A 24,721-nucleotide genomic window follows, 5' to 3' on the forward strand; every position below is an offset into this window, starting at 1 on the left:
ATAAAAGCATACACATAAGATTACAATGTAGAATCAATCACTGATATTAGAGTAAATAAGTATAATAGTAGTTAAACATTCAACACTGTAGTGGGGCACAGAGCACAGGAGGAGAAAACTCTACAACAGACCCGTGTTCATCTGGATCCAAGTCATGTAGAGACCTCACCACGAGAGCCTGACCCCCCAGAGTCTGGGATGGCAGCTCAACCTGAGTGGACAAGTGGCGATCATAGTAAACGCTGGCTTTGAGCGTGGGGGTACTGACTCACCAGCGCCGACCAACGATAACTGCAGCAGTCTGTAACGTGTGCGATCGGGGGGAGGGACTTCCCCTTCCAGCTTGGTGACGTGATGTTTGACAACGCCAACGTCAATGGAATTAACGACTGAGAAGTAAAAGATAGAACCAATTGCATTAGCAACAGAGAAGAACTCAGTGAGGAGACGTGTCCCCCCTGCGGCGGACACCTGAGACTTCTGTCTTGGTAACGTTGAATTTTTGTAGCTGGAGTAACATGTCAGCGATGTCTGCTTCAGAGGGCCACACTATAGCATGAGTCCAGTTGGTATCTGTTTCAGAAAGCACGCCAAAAGGCATGCTGTTCCCTCAGCTGTTCCTGCAGCAGTTCCCACAGCTGTTCCCGCAGTGGTTCCCTCAGCTGTTCCCGCAGTGGTTCCCTCAGCTGTTCCCGCAGTGGTTCCCTCAGCTGTTCCTGCAGTGGTTCCCTCAGCTGTTCCCGCAGTGGTTCCCTCAGCTGTTCCTGCAGTGGTTCCCTCAGCTGTTCCCGCAGTGGTTCCCTCAGCTGTTCCTGCAGTGGTTCCCTCAGCTGTTCCTGCAGCTGTTCCCACAGCTGTTCCCAAAGCTGTTTCCTCAGCTGTTCCCGCAGCAGTTCCCACAACTGTTCCTGCAGCAGTTCCCACAACTTTTCCTGCAGTTGTTCTCGCAGCCCTTCCCTCAGCTGTTCCCTCTGCTGTTCCTGCAGCTGTTCCCACAGCTGTTCCCGCAGCAGTTCCCACAACTTTTCCTGCAGTTGTTCTCGCAGCCCTTCCCACAGCTGTTCCCGCAGCAGTTCCCACAACTTTTCCTGCAGTTGTTCTCGCAGCCCTTCCCTCAGCTGTTCCTGCAGTAGTTCCCACAACGGTTCCCGCAGTTGTTCCTGCAGTTGTTCCCTCAGATGTTCCCAAAGCTGTTCTCGCAGTCGTTCCCGCAGCCGTTCCGGCAGCTGTTCCCGCAGCTAAAAAAGGGTAAAATATTAAAAGTCACCAGAACCGCAGTGTTCTGTTCATGTGAACCGGGCCCAAGGCTTCAGCCGGGGGCTCAACATGCTACAGCAGATGTTCCTTCAGATGTTTCATCTGACACTTCTGGTCTGGATGTGTTCAGCCTCAGGTGTGAAAAGCGCATCTTTGAAGTGATCAACGCGGCCCGCCACCCGTTCCTGGTCAACCTGCATGGCTGCTTCCAGACCGATGAGCACGTCTGCTTTGTGATGGCCTACTCTCCAGGAGGAGACCTAATGAAGCACATCCACACGAGCATCTTCACCGAGAAACAGGCCCGGTGAGCTGAGCGTTGCACCTCCAGAACACCGTCTGGTTCAGCCTCTCACCACAACACCTGCTTCGTTTGCAGGTTTTACTGCTCCTGTGTGCTGCTTGGTCTGGAGTTCCTCCATCAGAACAAGATTGTCTACAGGTGGGTCACTTCAGAGCTGGGCTTACACTGGTTGTGGTTCTGCTATATGATGTCTTCTGTTAATCAGGGACCTGAAGTTGGATAATCTGATCATGGACTCTGATGGATTCATTAGAATTGCCGACTTTGGTTTGTGCAAAGAAGGTTGGTTTGAATTTTCGTGTCTCTTAGCCTCAAAGACTTGTTTTCTTTCTGCCTGTTTAAAACCTCCAAACGTGCTCCGCGTGTTTCCTGCCTGTAACACACTTCCTGTGACTTCCTGCTGGTAACATCTCATATTTTTAACAATCTTTTTAATTTATGTTCTCACGAAGCGCCTGGTGATTTTCCTCTGGAGAGGCACTGTAGACAAGATGGTTTTCTTTCTTTCTTAGGGAGACCATGTGTAGTTTTTACCATCATTCTCTGGAAAAACACATCCCTTGTTGTTGAAAATGTATGAAATGATGCCCAGTTGTTGGAAAATATTGGCGACTTTGTAACCACAGAAATTGGTTGTAAATACGTGGGAGCGGGTGCAGGAGCCAAAATGAGGATGTTTGTAGTTTTCTGCTCGTGTGTCCGGGTTTGTAGCTTGGGGGGTGGGGGTGCCACGGTGCATCCTTCAGCTGCTGAGGGCAGACGACCGATGGCAGGAAGGATGATGGCGGGTGGAAGGGTTTTATGACCGTTTACCTGATTATCCTGATCCATTTTCATCTATGAGGTGGTTGTGTGTTTGTCAATAGAATATGACTGAAAATGTAATATTCCATAAAACATGGATTATCAAGATTATTGAACCTTTAATATTGGATTGCTGGTTAATCCAGGGAAACAAAACGTTATAATAATCTGACACAGACACAAAAATATAGTTTATAAAAATCTATTTATTACTATATTTCTATTATGGATAATGATGTATCTGAAGGTCGTGGGGCCCCTGAGCATACGCACGACCGCAATAGAGTTGTATTATAGTTTTTCTCATCGCGTGTGCGGCATATAAGTAGAGCCCTGGTTTATGGTTTTCATTAATGTGGGCCTACAGGTGAATTACTCCATAAAAAGTAAAAGTTTTTCACAATTTACCGAGACGCTGAGCTTCCCCCTTCCTCGTCGATGGCTCCAACATGCGTGCCATGCCATGTCTGATTTACATGGTGTGGCACATTGTCACCTGCACCTGTATGTCGCAGGTGACAATGGTCTTTGCATGGTTTAACATTAAGTGCTTCTAAACGTTTTCTTAGGTCTTCCTGCTTCTACCGTGTTCCAAGTGTGTTGTTCCTGATCCAAACACCGGTTTTCTCTCTCGGTCTGCTCTGCTGCTGCCTAGGCAAGGCAGCTTCATTTGTGTAGCACCTTACAACAGTATAAAACCGACCACGGGGCTTCACACAAATTAAACCATTAAAATCCATACACAACATAAAAATGCATAAAGACTAAAGCTCAAGAACTAACACTAAAAGACTCTCATGCTGAGTTAAAAACCAAATCATAAAAATAGGTTTTCAAAAGAGATTTAAAACCAGACGGTGAAGAGGCCGACCTAACGCTCAAAGGCAGCTCATCCCAGATCCTAGGGGCCGCTTGAGAGAAGCCCTGTCACCTCTGAGCTTACGTCTGGTTTTTGGGACTTCCAGGAGCGTCCCATCAGCCCATCAGAGACCGTGCAGGGGAGTAAAGAACCAGTAGCTCAGAGAGGTAATCTGGAGCAAAGCCATGCAGAGATGTAAAAGCCCATAAAAGCACCTTGTACTGGACTCTAAAATGAACAGGCAACCAGTGTAGCGAGGCCAGGACAGGAGTAACATGCTCCCATCTTTTTCATCCCAGTGAACAGCCGTGCAGCAGCATTCTGCACCAACTGAAGACTCGAGAGGTGGGCTTGTGAAACACCGAGGTACAAAGAATTACAGTAATCAAGCCTTGATGTAATAAAAACACGAATTACTGTTTCAAAATCCTTTTTTGACAGCAAGGTCTTCACCTTGGTGATCCTTCTTAATTGATAAAAACTAGATTTAGTCAGCACACTGATTTGCCTGTCCAAGACAAGATCCCCAACCAGTACAACACCCAGAGAAGTCACACTCAGTTTCAAGAATGGAGCGAGCTGACCGAGGTGAACTGCACCTACCCTAGTCAAAGTACTTGGACCAAAAACTACAACCTCTGTCTTTTTATCATTAAAGTGAAGGAAGTTAGAGAACATCCATTGTCTATCCTCAACGAGACAGTGTAAAAGAGAAGAGTGCAAAGCATGATTGTGGCCCTTCTTAAAAGGAACGTATACCTGGGTATCATCTGCATAGCAGTGAAAGTGACACCCATGTTTCTTAAAAATCAAACCAAGAGGTAGCAGATACAAAGAAAACCACTATGGGCCCAACACAGAACCCTGGGGAACCCCACAAGAGAATGAGGCATTAGAGGAAGTAAAATCCCCCAGTGAGACACTGAAGGTCCTGTCAGTCAGGTACGACACAAACCAATCCAGCACGAACACCCACAAAATGTTTCATCCTAGAATTCAGGAAAGAATAATCAACAGTATCGAATGCAGCCGATAGGTCCAACAACACCAAAATAACAAAGTCTCTGGAATCATTTGCCAATGAAATGTTATTAAAACCCCGGACTACAGATGAGCTGCGCACATTGCCTGTTAAATAAAGGTTTCACGAAATGAAATAAATGGTAAATGGCCTGTATTTGATATAGTGCCTTATAGAGTTCTGGAATCCCCCAAGGCACTTTACAACACAATCGGTCGTTCACCCATTCACACACACATTCACACACTGGTGGGGATGAGCTACGATGTAGCCACAGCTGCCCTGGGGCGCTCGGGGCGAGGCTGTCGAGCGCTGGCGCCACTGGTCGCTCTGACCACCACCATCTGGCAACTTGGGTTAAGTGCCTTGCCCAAAGACACAACAGCAGCGACAAACTGAGTGGGGCTCGAACCTGCAACCTTCCGATTACGGGGCGAGCACTTAACTCCTGTGTCACCGTCACCCCGAAAAAAAAGTTGCACAACCCAACGAATCATCATGATTTTATCGATTTGTTGTTGCAGCCCTACCCTATGCACTTGCACCCCTCGCCAGGATTGCACAATTGAAATGTGCAAGTGTGAGTATTGGAATTAGGTCAATGTCTGTCGTCTGTAAAATTTACCTCCTGCCTTCAACCTGCACTTCCTGTCTGGAACCAGTACTTTCTGTCTGTAGGGAGCCACGCCCATCTACTTCCGGACCATGTGTCCCTGTAAGAACGAAAAAATGAATGCAAGTCAACAGGGCTAAAAACTCTATTTTCTAATCCCGTTTTTTATAGTCATGCTAATTACGATTATTTACAAGCTGATAAATCTCAAAGTACGTGACTGGTGTGGTCGAAACACAGATAACTTTTCATTTAAATTGAAATACAACATATCCAGCAAAGCGGATTAGAAAATAGCTCTTTCAGCCCTGTTCAGGGACCCATGAGCCGACCAGAAAGAGACTTACCCCGGGTTTCCACGGGAGCCGTCAGCAGCACGTTACTGCAGCAGCACGTCTTGCTCGCGTAAGCTGCTGCTTGGCCCTTCCCACGAGACGCGAAGCAGCAGGGGAGCATCTGTCACCGACAGAGCACGAAGTCACACGAGTGACTTCGTCAGTAAACACAACAACAAGCAGGAGAAAATTACAACATGGTTTGTGTTTTATGTTCTGTCCGTTTTATAATCGCCAATACGGACCTGAAAAACAAAGGAGACCGCTAGCTAGGTGATAACTTCTCACGGGGACGCACAGTTAGTAACCTTTTTTAAAAGTAAAGCAACCGGAAAACAGTACGTTCTTTATTCTGAAAATCTCGGGAGCTTCTCTCCATTTCCGCGTCCGATTTCCTGTCTTTCCTTCCCCAAAAATGTCGAACTTGACCCATTTCAGAGGCGTCGCGCGTAGAAAATAGAACCGGCGCGTAAAGGCCGCGACATGCTGCTCCTGAGACTCGGCCGACTCGCGCTGCTGACGGCTCCCGTGGAAAGCCGGGGTTAGGCTCCCTATAGCCTGTACTTCTTTCTGAACTGTATCAGTGAACCTCTCCATGTCCAGGAATGGGCCATGGTGATCGCACCTCCACCTTCTGTGGAACACCTGAGTTTCTAGCTCCAGAGATTCTGACAGAGGACAGCTATACTCGCAGTGTGGACTGGTGGGGTCTGGGCGTCCTCCTGTACGAGATGCTGGTGGGGGAGGTCTGTACGAACCACGTCACCCAAACTGGAGTCTTGGTTTGTTATTTCAATGTGAACTGATGCAGTTTGTGATGCTGGTTTCCAGTCACCATTTCCTGGTGATGATGAGGAGGAGGTGTTTGACAGCATTGTAAATGACGAAGTCCGATACCCACGCTTCCTCTCTCCGGAGTCGGCGTCTCTCATTAAGGAGGTTTGTTGTGATTGAACTACTTCATGGAGCTTAAATACAAATAGTTTGTGTTCTGAATGTGTTCTGATCTATTTTCCAGCTGCTCCAGAAGAATCCAGACCTGAGGTTAGGAGCTGGACCGGAGGATGCCTCAGCCATCAAAGAGCACAGATTCTTTAAGGTCTTGTTTGTGAATTTATCTTCTTACTCCAGTAATGACTTGATGACGATACTTTCTCATTGTGGGCACTTACTTCCTCTGCCATCATCGCTCATATGTTGAGGCTGGCAGAGTCCCAAACTGGTTCTGAGTGAGAGGATTAAGCTGTAATTAAAAACATTAACAATGGCTGTAAGAATCAGGGACCTGTCCTTGTTAAGTTCCTTCTGAGTGGGTTCTCCAATCCCATTATTGGTTCTTTTCTGAACAGTCATGAAGATTTGTTTTTACCTTCTTGCTGACGAGTTTCAGCTTCATCTGCAGGGACCAAGTCCCACTGCCTGGCCCAGGGCCACCTGGGCCTCAGTCTTGGGGAAGACCTACCTGGGTGGAGGACAGACAGGTTCCTACCATGCACAGCCCAACGGAGCCTCTCACAGGCTCCAGGAGAAGCCACCAGGTACCTGGGCTCAAGTCCCAGGTTGAGGCCTTGGCAGTCTGCTGATACTGGCTTTAGTGAAGTGAAGCGTCCCAGCAGCCTTACTGAGGAACTTCAGCGCCATGTAGGTGATGCATGGACCTCCATGGTGTCTCCATGCTTTAACAGAGAAGTCCATACATGCACATGGCACCAGGACACCCTGGGATTTTGTAATTGTGCCGTCAGACCTGCTGAATTAGCCAATAGAAGAGATTTTTAAATGAAGATCACAAAATCAAGAGGCACGTCATATGAAACCATTTTTTTTTAAAAGATCAATAATAATAATAATAATGATAATAATACTGATAATAATGATGATAATAATAATGATAATAATAATAATAATGATGATGATGATAATAATGATAATAATAATGATAATAATAATAATAATGATGATAATAATAATGATGATAACAATAATAATAATGATGATAATAATAATGATAAAAATAATAATAATGATAATAATAATAATAATCCTGATAATAATGATGATGATAATAATAATAATAATAATGATGATGATAATAATAATATAATAATAATCATGATGATAATCATGATAATAATAATGTTGATGATGATGATAATAACAATAATCATAATAATAATAATGATGATGACAAAAATGATGATAATAATAATAATGATAGTAATAATAATGATTATAATAATAATGATGATGATAATAATAATAATGATGATAGTAATGATAATAATGATGATGATAATGATAATAATAATGATAATAATAATAATAATAATAATAATGAGAAAAAGGAGAATTCTAATGAAAGAAGTAATGCTGGAGCCAGAATAGTACAGATCTGACAGAAATACCAGCATGAGAAGAAGCTAGTAGAAGAATGGTAAACGGCCAGTATTTGATGAGCGCTCCTTTTCTGTGGCCGTCTCCAAGTTTAGGTCCTCCACCACCTCTCTTACCCATGGTGTCCCACAAGGTTCTGTGCTGGGGCCTCTGCTCTTCCTCCTCTATCTGCTTCCTCTTCAGCACCTCCTGAGCTCCTTCAAAGGAATCTCCTACCATCTTTATGCAGATGACATCCAACTGTACATCTCCTTTAAGCCCCATGAGATGTCTAAGCTACAGCTTTTACACACCTGCTTAGACTCTATCAAAACCTGGATGGCTGGGAGCTTTCTTCAGCTGAATGAAGATAAGACTGAGATCCTCATCTGTGCCCCAGACGAGCTGGTTCCCAAAGTCAGAGACTCTCTTGGTCAGCTTGCTTCTCACAACAAACCTTCTGTCAGGAATCTTGGTGTGACCTTTGACCCAGCTGAGCTCTCACCCTGGATTCTCATGTCAGTTCTCTTGTTGGCTCTTGCTTCTTCCATCTCAGGAACATTGCTAAGCTGAGTCCCATTCTGTCCCGCTCTGAACTTGAGACAGTTATCCACACCTTCATCTCCTCACGCTTAGACTACTGTAACTCTCTTTTCACGTGTCTGAGCAGAACCTCCCTGAACCGTCTACAGGTGGTTCAGAATGCCTGTGCTCAGCTTCTGACCAAGTCCTCCAAACACACCCACATCACCCCGCTTCTCCTCCAGCTTCACTGGCTGCCAGTCAACTTCAGGGTTCATTTCAAGATCCTGGTTCTGGTCTATAGGGCCTTACATGGACAAGCACCATCTTACATTGGTGGTCTTCTTAGTCCCTACACCCCCAGCAGGTCCCTGAGGTCCAGTGATCAAAGCCTACTGGTTGTGCAGCACCAGGCTAAAGACCAAAGGTGACAGATCATCTGCTGCTGTGGCCCCCAGACTCTGGAACTCTCCCCCTGAGCCTGAGATCAGTGGACTCAGTGGTCTCCTTTAAAAAGCAGCTGAAGACTCTGTAGGCGAACAAGCTGTAAGCTAACAGGCTGTAGGCTGACGGGTAGTAAGCTAATGAGCTGTAAGCTAATAAGCTGTAAGCTAACAGGCTGTAGGCTGACAGTGACCTTTGCAGAAAAGCTGCATTCACCCTCAGGGAAGGATGAAGATGTGGGGGTTCTGGACTCCTGCCATGGGAGGTATTTCAGACATGTCCCACCAGGGGGAGACATTGGAGCAGACCCAGAATCCTCCAGGATTTGGTCTGTGAAGATCTTCTGGAGGAGCTGGATGGGAGAGGGAGCTGTGGTTAGCATGTTGCCCCACACCCTGATTGTGGATTAACAGCATATTAATGAAGTTGGTTGTTCCTTTGGAATAAATTGGTATCTGTCCTCCAAACCACCACCGGTGTATTCAATCATCGTTGACTTTTTCTCTTTCGGATTTTTACTGGACTCTACTTCCATGAAATATGCTGGTGACGGTTCTAAAGAGGTTCACATGAAGGCAACTGGACTTTGACTTCTTGAAGGTGATTTGTTTCTCAATTGAGGAGCTTTGTCACACAAGAGACCTACGACTGACCAGGGGTCAGGAAGGAGGGCATTCATAGGTAGTTTCTGCTCGTTAACAACAGACAGCTACAGCTTGACTCGCCCATATTCCAGTTAGAACTGACAAAGCTCCTCGGATGAGAAGAGAAACATCTTCAAGAAACCAAAGAAGTCCAGTTGCCTTCATCTGAACCTTTTAAATCACCTCTACGAAAGTTTGAATCGCATGATTTCTAAACGAAATAATTTTATTAGAATCTTGTGGATTTTAACTTGGTTCTGAACCGATCCAATGTTCTGTTCAAAACAGGGAACCAACTGGGACGCTCTGCTCAGTAAGAAGGTGAAGCCGCCCTTCCTGCCGCAGATCAAAACTCCACAGGACGTCAGTAACTTCGACCAGGAGTTCACCACGATGAAACCGGTCCTCACCCTTCCACGGGAGCCACGCCCCCTCAGCGCCGACCAGCAGGAGATCTTTAACGACTTTGATTTTCCTCTCATCGGCTGATTTCTTTCCCCTGGTTCCGACCAGTCCTGCCTTCTCTGGGTCAGCCATGACCTTTGACCTACTGTTTGTTTACACTCAGAGTCTGAAGTTGTTTTATAAAGCTGCGTGCTGGTTTTACATCTGTCATCCAGATGTGTCCAAGTCAACATCTGGATGTTCTAAAACCAACATGAAGGAGAACAAATAAACACTCAAACATCATTTATTTGTTTGTTGTTGGAGGTAAAAAAGGTGACAGAGCTGCATAAATCAGAACATGTGGTCGTGTTTGTTCTCGTTACGGCGCCACGATTAATCAACATTTTTATTGCTCTAACGGTTCCTGCTGCAGCAGAACCGCCCACATCGCAGTGGCCTAACGGGCTTAAACTGGTCCGTCTGCAGCTGGAACAAGAAACAACTGCGAGTCGACTTCACCAGGCAGGAAGTGCAGAGATGAGGTAAACAGAGCAGCAGGCTGACGGGCCGGACCACGGATCCAGATGTGTCAGGTATTTGCACATCTGGACACCCTCGGATCACCAGAGGTAACAGGTCCAGTTCGGTCTGGTTCTAGCTATCAGAACCTGCCATTTACTTCATCCTGAAAGGTGCTTCTGTGTAAAACTCAACAGCAGGCCCCATCTCAACCATTAGCAGCCTGGACATCCTCTGGACTGATGAGCTAACGGCTAGGCTAGGCTAGGAGGAGACCAAAGTGCGTTCCTCGTCTCGTCTCGTCTCGTCTCGTCTTCCTCCGCTTATCCGGGTCCGGGTCGCGGGGGCAGCATCCCAACTAGGGAGCTCCAGGCCGTCCTCTCCCCGGCCTTGTCCACCAGCTCCTCCGGCAGGACCCCAAGGCGTTCCCGGACCAGATTGGAGATGTAACTTCTCCAACGTGTCCTGGGTCGACCCGGGGGCCTTCTGCCGGCAGGACATGCCCGAAACACCTCCCCAGGGAGGCGTCCAGGAGGCATCCTGACCAGATGCCCAAACCACCTCAACTGGCTCCTTTCGATCCGGAGGAGCAGCGGTTCTACTCCGAGTCCCTCCCGAATGTCCGAGCTCCTCACCCTATCTCTAAGGCTGAGCCCGGCCACCCTACGGAGGAAACTCATTTCGGCCGCTTGTATCCGCGATCTCGTTCTTTCGGTCATTACCCAAAGCTCATGACCATAGGTGAGGATTGGGACGTAGATCGACCGGTAAATTGAGAGCCTGGCTTTCTGGCTCAGCTCCCTCTTCCCCACGACAGATCGGCTCAGCGTCCGCATCACTGCAGACGCCGAACCAATCCGCCTGTCGATCTCCCGATCCCTCCTACCCTCACTCGTGAACAAGACCCCGAGATACTTAAACTCCTCCACTTGAGGTAGGACCTCTCCCCCGACCCGGAGGTGGCAAGCCACCCTTTTCCGGTCGAGAACCATGGTCTCAGATTTGGAGGTGCTGATCCTCATCCCAGCCGCTTCACATTCGGCCGCGAACCTACCCAGCAAGAGCTGAAGGTCAGAGCTGGATGAAGCTAGGAGGACCACATCATCCGCAAAAAGCAGAGACGAGATTCTCCTGCCACCAAACTCGACACACTCAACACCACGGCTGCGTCTAGAAATTCTGTCCATAAAAGTGATGAACAGAACCGGTGACAAAGGGCAGCCCTGGCGGAGTCCAACCCTCACTGGGAACAGGTCCGACTTACTACCGGCTATGCGGACCAAACTCACGCTCCTCTGGTAAAGGGACTGAATGGCCCTTAACAGAAAGCCACCCACCCCATACTCCTGGAGCGTCCCCCACAGGGTGCCCCTGGGGACACGGTCATAAGCCTTCTCCAAATCCACAAAGCACATGTGGATTGGTTGGGCAAACTCCCATGCCCCCTCCATCACCCTTGCAAGGGTATAGAGCTGGTCCACAGTTCCACGGCCAGGACGAAAACCACATTGCTCCTCCTCTATCTGAGATTCAACTATCGATCGGACCCTCCTCTCCAGTACCTTGGAGTAGACCTTTCCAGGGAGGCTGAGGAGTGTGATCCCCCTATAGTTGGAACACACCCTCAGGTCACCCTTCTTAAAGATGGGGACCACCACCCCGGTCTGCCACTCCCTAGGAACTGCCCCCGATGACCACGCAATGTTGTAGAGACGTGTCAACCATGACAGCCCTACAACATCCATAGCCTTGAGATACCCAGGACGAACCTCATCCGCCCCCGGGGCTCCGCCGCTGTGTAGTTGTTTGACTACCTCAGCAACTTCTGCCCCCGAGATCGGACAGTCCATCCCCAGGCCTCCCAGCTCTAGTTCCTCCTCGGAATGCGCATTGGTGGGATTGAGGAGCTCCTCAAAGTATTCCTTCCACCGTCCGACTATAGCCTCAGTTGACGTCAGCAGCTCCCCATCCCCACTGTAAACAGTGTGAGCGAGTTGCTGCCTTCCTCTCCTGAGGCGCCGGACAGTTTGCCAGAACCTCTTTGGAGCCGATCGATAGTCTTTCTCCATGGCCTCACCAAACTCCTCCCACGCCCGAGATTTTGCCTCGGCAACTGCCACTGCTGCACCCCGCTTGGCTATCCGGTACCTGTCTGCTGCCTCCGGAGACCCACAGACCAGCCACGCCCTGTAGGCCTCCTTCTTCAGCCTGACGGCTCCCCGAACCTCTGGTGTCCACCAGCGGGTACGGGGGTTGCCACCACGACTGGCACCGGCCACCTTACGACCACAGCTAGCAACAGCCGCCTCGACAATCGCAGAGCGGAACAAGGCCCACTCGGACTCAATGTCCCCCACTGCTCTCGGGACGTGGTCAAAGCTCTGCCGGAGGTGGGAGTTGAAGACCGTCTTGACAGGTTCTTCTGCCAGGCGTTCCCAGCAGACCCTCACTATGCGTTTGGGTCTGCCAGGTCTACGCGGCATGTTCCCTTGCCATCTGATCCAACTCACCACCAGGTGGTGATCAGTTGACAGCTCCGCCCCTCTCTTCACTCGGGTGTCCAAAACATACGGTCGCAGGTCAGATGATATGACTACAAAATCTATCATCGACCTGTGACCTAGGCTGCCCTGGTACCAAGTGTACCGGTGGGCATCCTTATGTTCGAACATGGTGTTCGTTATGGCCAAACTGCGGCTTGCACAGAAGTCCAATAACAAAACACCGCTCGAGTTCTGATCAGGTGGGCCGTTCCTCCCAATCACACCCCTCCAGGTCAAGCTGTCATTGCCCACGTGAGCATTGAAGTCCCCCAGCAGGACAATGGAGTCCCCTGATGGAGCACTATCTAGCACTCGTCCCAGGGACTCCAAAAAGGGTGGGTACTCTGAACTGATATTTGGCCCATACGCACAAACAACAGTCAGGACCCGTTCCCCGACCCGAAGGCGCAAGGAAGCTACCCTCTTGTCCCCCGGGGTAAACCCCAACACACAGGCAGAGAGTCTCGGGGCTAACAAAAAGCCAACCCCAGCCCTCCGCCTCTCACCCGGAGCAACTCCAGCAAAGTAGAGTGTCCAACCCCTCTCCAGGTCTCGGGTTCCAGAGCCAATGCAATGTGTCGAGGTGAGTCCGACTATATCTAGCCGGTACCGCTCAACCTCTGCCACAAGCTCCGGCTCCTTCCCCGCCAGCGAGGTGACGTTCCATGTCCCAAAAACTAGTTTCCTTGTCCGGGGATTGGACCGCCAAGGCTCCCGCCTTGGTCTGCCACCCGATTCACATTGCACCGGACCCTTCATGTTCCTCCTGCGGGTGGTGGGTCCACAGTTGGACGAGCCCATGTATCCGGTTCGGGCTGGGCCCGGCCGGGCCCCATGGGCGAAAGCCCGGCCACCAGGCGCTCGCTCACGGGCCCCAACCCCAGGCCTGGCTCCAGGGTGGGACCCCGGTAACCCTCCGGGCCGGGTACTCCGACTCTTCGTTTTCACCGCCATGAAAGATCCTTCGAAGTGCGTTCCTGTCATCTGAAACCAGGTCCGATTTGCACTCCTGGACCTTCACGTCGGACGTTTGCTCATGGAATTCTGTGAACTGACACATCTACCGGACGTGGAACTGACTGCGGCGCAGAGACTAGGTCACAGAACCCGCTGGAAGGTTCCGGAGCCAATTCAGGAAAATGGAGTCACACTTTGGTCTTTAGCTCATCGGTCCTGAAGGATGTCAGATCCACATCCTAACCTGATCTGGATTCAGTGTTTCTGACAGAACCAACAGCAGACAAGTAGGAAGACGGGTCCTGATCCGGAATACTCTGCTCTGAAGGACCTGCAGACACAACTGGTTTTCTGTTGGAGGTGATGAACTGATGCTGGTTTTAGAAGAACCGCTGAGGTGCTGCTTAGCAGTCACACTGAGCTGGTACCAGTCCACTCCAGAACCAGAACCTGTAACGAATTAGGCTCCGATGACCTGAATCAGGAGGTCTGCTTCCTAAACCTGGTCGCTGTCCTCCCTGAAGTAGACCTGCTCCCAGACCACAGTGCCCCACATGCAGAAGAAGCCCCAGAGGTTCTGGAAGGCTCCACGGTCAAACGGATTCTCGTCTGCGCCGCAGTGTTTGAGGTAGGAGATGCGATGGCGAGACATGAACTCCCAGGTGGTGGTGTTCATGGAGATCAGGTACAGGTGTGACCCGAGCAGCAGCAGCACAATGAGCGCCAGTAGAACCAGCAGAACCAAGACCGTCAGCAGCACTCCGTTGGACCGGAGCCATGGAGACCAGCCGGGGGCAAAGCTGAAACCAGTCCTGAGAAAACCGGATAGCTGTTAGATCTGACCTCTAACGTCTGAAGACTACAGACTCATACTCACCAGGACACGTGCAGCCCCCAAAGCAGAACCAGCAGCTGGACCGCCAGGTACAGAACAAACCAGCGGTGGTTTCGCTCGCCCACACAGTTCTCAATCCAGGGGCAGTGATGGTCATAGCGCCGGACGCAGTGCTGACACATCTGACAGTGCTTCGATCTCATTGGCTGCTGCTCAGATTAAAGAGAGACCCGGTTTAGACCAAAGCAATACCTAATCACTGTTCTGGATTCAGATCTGGACCAACAGGTTCTGGACCTGGACAAACAGTACAGCTTCTCCACCTTGTTGGAGTGATGTCACAGCTCCAGACAGTCTTTGCCCTGATGTTAGCTGTGACGCGAACTGTGATTATATATCTATATATATATATATATGATATATATAGATATATATATCTATATATATAGATATATATATATAGATAGATAGATATATATATATAGATAGATATATATATATAGATAGATAGATAGATATAGATAGATAGATAGATAGATAGATAGATAGATAGATAGATAGATAGATAGAGATAGATAGATATATATAGATATAGATATATAGATATAGATATATAGATATAGATATATATATATAGATATATATATAGATATAGATATATATATCTATAGATATATATATCTATATATATATATAGATATATATATATATATATATATATATATATATATAGATAGATATATATATTAGAGCTGAAACAACTAATCGATTTAATCGATTATAATCGATTATTAAAATAGTTAACAACTTTTTTAGTCATCGATTAGTTGTTTAATAATCATATTTTACCGCATAAAGTCTATTTTTACCACAATCTGACATCGGTTACAAGCTGTTAAATTTGCCGCCAGTGTGTGGCAGTAATGAGCCACTGATCTACCAGTGGAGCCGTAGAAGAAGAAATGAGCCAATGAGTGCCCTCGGTTTTCATGACGTATCACGTTACTGACGCTCATCTTGCTGTGAGAGATGGCGGAACAAGAAGAAATACGGAAGAAAAATAGAAGCGACAAAATTTTAGAGAAACCCCGGACAAAAACCTCACGAGTATGGGAGCACTTCACTAGATGCATTGAAAAGGCAAAATATGCAAAAACCATCTAGCATGGCACGGAAGCACGACGTCCCTAAGTGAACATTTGAGACGAAAGCATGTGGGGGCTGATGCAGCAGAGGAAGAGCACCGCGGTCAAGTGAGCCGTCATTTGGAAGAGCCAGCCCGGTAAGTAACAGAAAATACACAAGCTGGACTTAGTGTTTTAGCTGAGTTCGTTATAGTGGATGTTAAACATGTTTTTTTGCCGCGTCAGTCTACGGTGTTCTACTTCTGATTGACTAGATGCAATCGTGAATCTCCTCCGTGTTGTGAATCATGCGCTTGCCAAATTCAGCACGTCTGTTTATAAGAATGTTCTCGTTAAGAGAAAAACGGCACAAACCCATAACTATGTTCCTCATTCAAAAAAGGACAACTCCACGGAGAAAAATATACAGACGAGCTGTGTCCAGGTGAATATAACGCGGCATAGTTGTACGCTTTCAATTTTTAAATACAGGAGAAATTCAGAAAAAGTCATTTTTTTACTATTAAAAGGCTGTTTTACTGTCTAACGCTGTAAAACGCCTCACAACACATTTTTATCATGTTTCTTAAACAGTATTACACAAAATAAACATTTTTCACATTTCTCTGGCTAATTTAAACACTCCCGACTCAAAGTAAAAACCTCATGAGCTTCTTACTCTGAGCTTTTTAATAGTAAAAAAATTAGACTTTTTTTCTTAATATCTCCTGTTGCGGGCTATTTTGTAGAATGTAACCCTCAAAATAAATGATCACTGTATATTGTTAATTAATTCAAATAATTTAACATTGATTTAGTGTTGTAGTGTGTGTGCTGCTTTATTTTATATGTGTACTTATTTCAGTCTATTTGTGTTTCTTATGCAGAAAAAAACAAGCAACGATGGACAACTACATGGGGAACAAGACACTCACCCCCCAGCAATTCATACCACTTACAAACTCTATTCTAAACATGCTGGTAAAAGACATGAGGCCACTATCCATGGTGGAAGGAGCAGGCTTCCAGCTAATGCTAAAAAATTATTCTGGACTGATATTTTGCACTGTTTAGCTCATTTTCTACTGCTGACTGTGTTCATGTGCAATAAAATAGATTGCAGTCAACTGCACAATTCTCTTATGTTTTTTTTTTCTTAACTGAAATGCATCCATCACTTGTATAGGTTAAATAGCTAAACAGTAACAAACCGATTAATCGATTAATCGAAAAAATAATCGACAGATTAATCGATTATGAAAATAATCGTTAGTTGCAGCCCTAATATATATAGATATATATATATATAGATATAGATATATATATCTATATATATATATATATATATAGATATATATATAGATATAGATAGATAGATAGATACCGTAAGTCCTCTAATATTAGCCTGTATTCAATTAACTGCCGGGTATCATATTTTGGCCGGTGTCGGTGGAGGTGAATAATGGCCGGTATTTTATTGTGGCGGGGTGGAATGTGGTAACAAGCAAGTACCACAGGGGGGGCGGTTGTGTCATCCGTCTCACTTTTTATTTGCCAGTGACAGACCGCGATTTGGCAGGTGTGGAGACGAAGAGGAGGCGAAAATTTGATATCAAGTTCAAAGAGAACGTGCTGATTATGCTGCAGAACACTCTGGGGAGCAGTAGCAGGGGTTGTATGAACTAGTCGACTTCACTATAGTGAGTCTTTATGCCTGTCATTGACTAGATAATGACCGGCAAGATGCAGTCCACGGAAAAGACAGCAGCCTGCTGTCAGCAGGTGACAAGCTCCTGCGTGTCGGGGGGCAACGCGCTGTGCCAGAGAGTCGGTACTGACACCCGCCGTAAAACGGACATTTAACCAAATTGTGACCTTTTCCCTCTTGCAGTTTAACCTTCCCCTCACCCTCATCCTAACCTTAACCAGCTTGCACATGCAAAGCTCTGATTGTTGACGCGCTCCAGACATCTGCGTCCTGAGCACGGCCACAGTAACATTATCAAATCAGGGGTCGCCACCTCAAAAACTAATTTAACACGCGATCGTTCATGTCGGCTCATTTCCTTTTATGTTTTCTGTCTTTTATTTGCGCCTGATGCGTTTCGCTGTGGAGCGGGGCGCATCACCTTGTCCTCCAGTTACGCACCGATCACTGATGTGGCCGCCAAGCAGCGAGCACTCCGCCGTTTTTGCGGTCGGTAGATCTTTTAGAACTGCAGTTCAAAGGTAACTCATGAGGTGAATATATATGAACCCAGGTAGCAGTTTTTCTTTAGGATTGAGAGGAGATGCAGGAAGATAATAAACAGGCAGGACAGAAAAATAGTCAAATAAAAACAAGTTAGTTTTTGTACCTGGTGGTTGCAACAAACAGACACCACTGAAGGTAATCAGAAGTGAGGAACAGAAAATGAAATAATTATTTTAATGTTTAGAGCAGCAGGAACTCCGAGAGGCTGCAGGCGCATCAGTGAGTTTGCGGCTGCTGCGCAGGGGGAGGGGGGAGAGGGCTGAAGCAGAAACTACCGTTGTTAAAAGAAATGTGTTTAACTTTGAAAATGTGGGCGCAATTTTAATTGTCAAAAACTCCAGCGAACCATTAGTTCATTTTGCTCAAATAGAAATAGAGGCCTGCCTCTAATTCTGGTCCTCCTTCCAATAAAGGCCTGGAGCTTGATGAGCTTGAGTCAAATACAGGCCCGGGCCTGTATTAAGAGGATTTACGGTATATATATAGATATAGAAATGGATATATATATATATATATATATATATAGCTATATATATCTCCATATATATATATATATATATATATATATCAGTAATGGGGATGGCCAATATAGCTATATATATATATATATGGAGATATATATATATATATGTATATATATATATATAGCTATATATATATATATATTTATATATATATATATATATTGTGACCGGGTGGAATGTGGTAATATATATATATTTATTTATATTTATATATATATCAGTAATGGGGATGGCCAATATATCGGCATCAATATCGGTATTGGCTGGTGTTAGTCACTTTTTAACATATCGGGATCGGTCTGATAAATAAAGCTGGCCCGATATTAATAACCAATATTTTTTCCATCTGGTCTCCATTCGTTTGCCTTTTTCAGAGGGTGTGTGTGTGTGTGTGTGTGTGTGTGTGGGGGGGGGGGGTTTAATTGTTAAGTCATGTGAACAGTGATTGTAATAATCTCAGAAATGTAAATGTGTGTGTTGTGTGTACATAATAACGTAAATTCAGCTTCAATTATTTTCATTCAATACAAAATCTGCTGATTTTAGAAGCAGTCATATCAGTATATCGGTATCGGTTATCAGCCATAACGTGATCAAAATAGCGGGTATCAGTCCAAAAATTCTTTATGAGCTGTCCCGCTGGGAGGGTTTGAAACACCGCCATCCTCTGCTGGAGACCGTGGTGCGCTGCTGCGCCCTGGTTGTTTATTCTGTTGTTACCGGTACTTTTCTTGCAACGTGAAACGCTTGGTCTCAGATTTTGTAAGAAAAATAATAAAATTTCCCCCCAAAATGCGACCAGTGTGACTTATGTTTTTTTCTTCTTCATTATACATTTTATGGTGCGACTTATACTCCAGAAAATACGGTAACAGTTTTTAGGGATGCCATTTGAGTGGGTGGGCCCTGGTAAGAATAGCCACGCCCCTGTAACGGTACATGATAGGATCATCAGTTTAACGGATTTCTAAACAATCATACATAATTTCTGAAAGGGGAAAACTCCGGAACGCTACTTTAATGATGGTTGAAAACCCAGATCGTAACGGCGGTTCAAATTCAATAATCAACCGTCTCTAGATAGACCCAATAAAACAAGAGACCTGCTGTCACTTAGCCTTTCGTCTAAAGCTAGAGTAAAAACGAGTCTTCAGGCAAGTCTTGGAGGTGTAGGTCAGGGTGAAGCGAAGGTGACATGAGGTCATTCCACACTATCTGGGCCAGGATTAAAGGCACGCCCCCCTTCCCATTCTAACAGATGGGAATGCCCACAGACCCTATCAGGATGACCGAAGGAGCCGAGGGCCGGTACAAACAGCAGACCATCTGTGGTCGTAAAGGTTTACTTTCTAGGTGTAGGGTGTCACCTGTTCCAGGTATCATCTTACTAATAACGTGAGCAGACAAACGCACAACCGGGAGTGGGAGGAGTCTAACTCAGACTGAAAACACTCCTGATCTTCCAGCTCTCCACTCACTCTGAAGGTCCTGGAGGTTTGGACCACAGGACCCCTGGTTCAGGAGCAGGACAGCGTACCTGGAGCAGGCAGTGGACGCAGCGGCGCTGGCGCTGGGACTTGGTGCAGCTGGGTGGGATCATGTCCTGCTGCTCCTCCGTCACTCCCAGAGTGAACTGGAACACAGGAGACAGAAACCAGAACCACATCTAAACAAGGTGGACCCAAACCCCATCTGCTCCCCTGAGCCTGGCTCATCCCTTGAGTTAGAGCCTCCTGGGCCTCAACAATTCATAGATCAATGTTCAAACATTCGTCAGGAAATGTTCTGGTACCAAAATGGAAATCGGCTTAAGTCCAAAGGAAAATTACTTCAGAAAGTCTGGAAAAGCTCTGATCCAGAACCGTCTCTGGACTGTCCAGAACCCCTGATCCAGACATGGAGTTCTGGTTTTAGTCATCACACCTGACCCATCCCCGTGGGGAGCGGGAACTGGGTCCCACTGGTACACCCGACCTGGGTGAACCAGGACGGACCACTGGGCCACTAGGCTGTTCTGGACACCATCAAACCCGGTTCTGACCCACCCCGCCCCTTTGCTCTGGTTCCGGTTCACCTGTAGGTCGCGCTCATCAGACAGGACGAAGCCCGGGTCCATGAGGGAAACCGCGAAGTAAAGCAGCACCGACACCAGAACCAGAAGCACGAACAGAACCGGCTGAACCAGCTGGCCCGTCTCCTCCTGCTTTCTGAGCTCTGTGAACAGAACACATGCTGTTGATCCGAACCGCGGACCCAGTTCTGCTGCCATGGAAACGGACCCACCTGTGTCATGAAGGAACAGAATCAACGTGACGACCCAGGTCAGGATGACGTGAGCCGTCCTCACCACGAACCCCGAACCGAACACATTTTTAAACATGGTCCTAGCATATTACATCACCCAGCGGAACGTCCGCACGGACCAGAGAACCCAACGGAACCGAGCCGCTAATCGGTAGACCGTTAGACGGGTCTGGACCGCGCGGTTCCGTTCACATGAACCACCAAATGCGCCGGAATAATAAAGCAAACGTTTTTTGTTGTTGTTTATGGCGGGAATCCGTCAACATTCCACCGTTAGCGGCGAGTCGACGCCAGCTTCGTTCCGATGGATTTGTCATCCGTTCAGACAACCGGATTGGTCAGCATCAGTCACGTGAAGGCTTCATTTAGAGGAAGGAAGGGCTTGGAAGGAAAGCTGCTAGGCCGCCATCTTACTGGAGTCACTTTTAAACTTTAGCTAAAAGGGCTTCATGAGTAAAAGTATGGGGTGCCATTTGTAAAGTCAAACAGTCATAATCTAACAGCAATAATTTTGGTTATTTAGCATATTACAAGAGAAGAAATTGGGAGTTCACTTGTTCTAAGTCATATTTTCACCATGTTATTCATACATTTATAAATGTTAAAGTTTCCAAATAAATATTTAGTTAGCAAGCTAAATATTTAATTTGTAGTTAAATATTTATTTTGCAAGCTAAATATTTAGGTCTGATCTAAATATTTAGTTTGTAAAATAAATATTTAGTTCACTAACTAAATATTTAATTTACTAATTAAATATTTATTTTGGAACTAAATATTTAATTTGTAAATTAAATATTTATTTTGGAACTAAATATTTAATTTGTAAATTAAATATTTATTTTCCGAACTAAATATTTAATTTGTAAATTAAATATTTATTTTCCTAAATAAATATTTAGATCCCAGCTAAATATTTATTTTGGAGCTAAACATTTAGTTTGCAAAATCAGTATTTGAGAAATAAATATTTAAGTCTGACCCAAAAATATAAAATATAGTGTGGAGCTAAATAACATCGTGGAAAATAAATATTTAGCTGGTACTTAAACATTTAGCTAATATGCAAATTTGCTTGCCAATAAGCGGAAGTTGGTTACCAAAATAAATGCTGTATCTCGCTAACTTCTTTATAAACTCTTGCTCCGAACCAGAACTTGTTTTATCTCCGGTTCTATTCTTCTTCAGCCAACACGTCGGACATGTTCAGAAGAATAGAACCGGAGATACAACAAGTTCTGGTTCGGAGCAAGAGTTTATAAAGAAGTTAGAGAGATCCGGCATTTATTTTGGTAACCAACTTCCGCTTATTGGCAAGCAAATTTGCATATTAGCTAAATGTTTAAGTACCAGCTAAATATTTATTTTCCACAATGTTATTTAGCTCCACACTATATTTTATATTTTTGGGTCAGACTTAAATATTTATTTCTCAAATACTGATTTTGCAAACAAAATGTTTAGCTCCAAAATAAATATTTAGCTGGGATCTAAATATTTATTTTGGAAAATAAATATTTATTTTACAAACTAAATATTTAGATCAGACCTAAATATTTAGTTTGCAAAATAAATATTTAACTACAAATTTAATATTTAGCTTGCTAACTAAATATTTATTTGGAAACTTTAACATTTATAAATGTGTGAATAACATGGTGAAAATATGACTTCAAAAAAGTGAACTCCCAATTTTTTCTCTTATGATATGCTAAATAACCAAAAATATTTCTGTTAGATTATGACTGTTTGACTTTACAAATGGCACCCCATATAAAAGCTACGTTCCATCAGCTAACAGGCCCGATAATACATTGCATCTGTTTTGCGTTTTACATCATAAAAATCTCCAACTGCTTACAGAATTTTAGGTCATATGTTCAAATGGTAACACGACTGAAAGATTACGCGTTTTTAGTCATTTCTTAACAGTTTTGTGTTCTCACTGCAAAGATGTTACATTATAATCATGAATACAAAAATACCAAAACAGCCTCACTGAAGATATTTAATTCTATGTGAGTTTGTGTAGATTCTATCATCCAGGACATGATCACCTCGAGTTTTATTTGAAAACCACTGGACTCGGTTGTCCTGACGATATTTTGTCTCTCATACAAAAAGCCTTTTCAGTTCAACAAGTTGGGTTGTGAGTCAGAAGCTTAGAAGATGTGATCAAAGAGCTATATGAAGGGGCAACAGAGGTCGTAAAAGTTCGTAATTAGCATGACTACACATCAGAAATTGGCACGTCGCATATGTGACGTCATGACATAAGCTCCTCCCCCCGGCGTAGCTGCTACTCACCACATGACCAGATTTATGGTGGTTCTTTCCTCCTGTGGGAAGTTTGCTGAACTTACAGCCCTTTTCCCTCAGTTTTCTCCGTGTCTGGTTCGATGACATCACTGTGGTGAAGCGCATTTGTAGTCCTTGACTTGTTTTCACACAGAACCTAAAATATAATTTCCCCGTTCGAAAATAAGCGCATTATCAAAATGTGTCTTTAAAATTCATGGACATCATGTGAAATCCATGGCACAAAACAAGCGGAATTAGAAAATAATTGGAGGAGGAGGATCAGCACCTCCAAATCTGAGACCATGGTTCTCGGCCAGAAAAGGGTGGCTTGCCAACTCCGGGTCGGGGGAGAGGTCCTACCTCAAGTGGAGGAGTTTAAGTATCTCGGGGTCTTGTTCACGAGTGAGGGTAGGAGGGATCGGGAGATCGACAGGCGGATTGGTTCAGCGTCTGCAGTGATGCAGACGCTGAGCCGATCTGTCGTGGTGAAGAGGGAGCTGAGCCAGAAAGCCAGGCTCTCGATTTACCGGTCAATCTACGTCCCAATCCTCACCTGTGGTCATGAGCTTTGGGTAATGACTGAAAGAACGAGATCGCAGATACAAGCGGCCAAAATGAGTTTCCTCCGTAGGGTGGCCGGGCTCAGCCTTAGAGATAGGGTGAGGAGCTCGGACATTCGGGAGGGACTCGGAGTAGAACCGCTGCTCCTCCGGATCAAAAGGAGCCAGTTGAGGTGGTTCGGGCATCTGCTCAGGATGCCTCCTGGACGCCTCCCTGGGGAGGTGTTTCTGGCATGTCCTGCCGGCAGGAGGCTCCAGGGTCGATCCAGGACACGGAGAGGTTACATCTCCAATCTGGTCCGGGAACGCCTCGGGGTCCTGCCGGAGGAGCTGGTGGAGGTGGCCGGGGAGAGGACGGTCTGGAGCTCCCTAGTTGGGATGCTGCCCCCGCGACCCGGACCCGGATAAGCGGAGGAAGACGATGACGACTTACGCTCATTTTTTTGTTCTTCCGGGGACCCGTGGTCCGGAAGTAGATGGGCGTGGCTTAGGATCCCTACATCCTTGCTGTGCATTCATGTTTTTAACACCTTAATCTGATAGCTGAATTTTCTCTCCAGCCTCCTTCGCTAGGGTCTAAAGGAGCGATTAAAAATTAAAGAAATAAAAAATTAGCAGTGTTCACGATCTAAAACATGCAAGAAAAGTGCTGGAACTTGACTACAGTGCCAGGTATGTCAGCTCAATTTATTTCTAAGTCCAATAAATTGGACCGGCACTCTGAAGCTGCATATGCAGTCTTCTGGCCACAGATGGCAGTGGGGGGGGGGGGGGGGTAGCCTGACCAGCCAGCCCCATGCTTCCTTATGGGGCTGGGAACACACACACACTAAAAGCATTTCTTCTAAGGAAAGGTGTTTGCGCCGTTGCCAGACGCGATTTTTGATTACATTTAAAGAACTAGAGCGTTGCGCGGCACAGTCGGCATTTCTGCCTTTTTTTTTTGATTGGTTAACTTTGAGCTGGCTAGTCCCGCCCCTCAGCCTGTGAGGATCCAGACTAGTCTGAGTAGAGGACGAGTCTGGCGGTCTGAGCGACATGTCATTAACCCTGTAAGGGTCGTTTCAGCACATACTGGCTCAGGAAAATGATTTACAAATATAAAAAAAAGTGTTTCTTGAAGATAGTTGATTTAGCTGAAAATAAAACCCAAAATTCTTATTAAACATTCTTTTGGGATTCAACTTTGCCTTAAATAAAGCAAGTTTATTCACAGAATGATGTGAGAGCCTTTAAA

At 45.8% G+C, this 24,721-nt stretch overlaps 3 protein-coding genes and 1 long non-coding RNA gene across 5 annotated transcripts in view; 2 read left to right on the top strand and 2 right to left on the bottom strand.

The window, feature by feature from the left end:
* The window catches only part of pkn3 (protein kinase N3), a 54,393-nt gene extending 44,527 nt beyond the window's left edge, over window positions 1-9,866 (top strand). The window contains exons 16-22 of the mRNA XM_015943317.3: window positions 1,388-1,564; window positions 1,637-1,699; window positions 1,767-1,843; window positions 5,797-5,939; window positions 6,025-6,132; window positions 6,212-6,292; window positions 9,465-9,866. Of these exons, the coding sequence (XP_015798803.3) occupies window positions 1,388-1,564; window positions 1,637-1,699; window positions 1,767-1,843; window positions 5,797-5,939; window positions 6,025-6,132; window positions 6,212-6,292; window positions 9,465-9,665 (850 nt within the window). The 3' untranslated portion in view covers window positions 9,666-9,866. The remainder of the gene's footprint in view (window positions 1-1,387; window positions 1,565-1,636; window positions 1,700-1,766; window positions 1,844-5,796; window positions 5,940-6,024; window positions 6,133-6,211; window positions 6,293-9,464) is intronic.
* On the bottom strand, window positions 469-1,328 carry LOC139070447 (probable inactive protein kinase DDB_G0270444). Its single transcript, XM_070552701.1, has 2 exons — window positions 1,302-1,328; window positions 469-1,238 (listed from the first exon to the last, which is right to left on the bottom strand). The coding sequence occupies exons 1-2, from the start codon at window positions 1,326-1,328 to the stop codon at window positions 579-581; spliced, it is 687 nt and encodes a 228-aa protein (XP_070408802.1). The 3' UTR covers window positions 469-578.
* A 3,980-nt stretch (window positions 9,867-13,846) lies between the features above and the next one.
* zdhhc12b (zinc finger DHHC-type palmitoyltransferase 12b) lies at window positions 13,847-20,930 on the bottom strand. Of its 2 annotated transcripts, none has more exons than XM_054744653.2 (5): window positions 20,603-20,930; window positions 20,394-20,533; window positions 19,857-19,952; window positions 14,460-14,626; window positions 13,847-14,394 (listed from the first exon to the last, which is right to left on the bottom strand). In XM_054744653.2, the coding sequence occupies exons 1-5, from the start codon at window positions 20,697-20,699 to the stop codon at window positions 14,079-14,081; spliced, it is 816 nt and encodes a 271-aa protein (XP_054600628.1). In that variant the 5' UTR covers window positions 20,700-20,930; the 3' UTR covers window positions 13,847-14,078. The 2 variants fall into 2 exon arrangements, with proteins under 2 accessions (XP_054600628.1, XP_070408599.1); XM_070552498.1 differs by having other exon boundaries at window positions 19,857-19,931; window positions 20,361-20,533.
* Window positions 15,472-16,673, top strand: LOC139070365 (uncharacterized). The gene is made up of 2 exons (XR_011520897.1): window positions 15,472-15,699; window positions 16,429-16,673. It is a non-coding gene; the product is annotated as an uncharacterized lncRNA (long non-coding RNA).
* Window positions 20,931-24,721: the final 3,791 nt, after the last annotated feature.

The sequence above is a fragment of the Nothobranchius furzeri genome, chromosome 6, assembly GCF_043380555.1.
Source record: "Nothobranchius furzeri strain GRZ-AD chromosome 6, NfurGRZ-RIMD1, whole genome shotgun sequence".
NCBI lineage: Eukaryota > Metazoa > Chordata > Actinopteri > Cyprinodontiformes > Nothobranchiidae > Nothobranchius > Nothobranchius furzeri.

Bases quoted from the DNA above. Each gene is read 5' to 3' on its own strand.
- LOC139070447 (XM_070552701.1), bottom strand. From the start codon at position 1,328: ATGTTGAGCCCCCGGCTGAAGCCTTGG. The intron at 1,239-1,301 runs GCCCGGTTCACA...ACCCTTTTTTAG, and splicing joins GCCCCCGGCTGAAGCCTTGG to CTGCGGGAACAGCTGCCGGA.
- zdhhc12b (XM_070552498.1), bottom strand. From the start codon at position 20,699: ATGTTTAAAAATGTGTTCGGTTCGGGGTTCGTGGTGAGGACGGCTCAC. The intron at 20,534-20,602 runs GTGGGTCCGTTT...TTCTGTTCACAG, and splicing joins TCTGTTCCTTCATGACACAG to AGCTCAGAAAGCAGGAGGAG. The intron at 14,395-14,459 runs GTGAGTATGAGT...CGGTTTTCTCAG, and splicing joins TGGGGGCTGCACGTGTCCTG to GACTGGTTTCAGCTTTGCCC.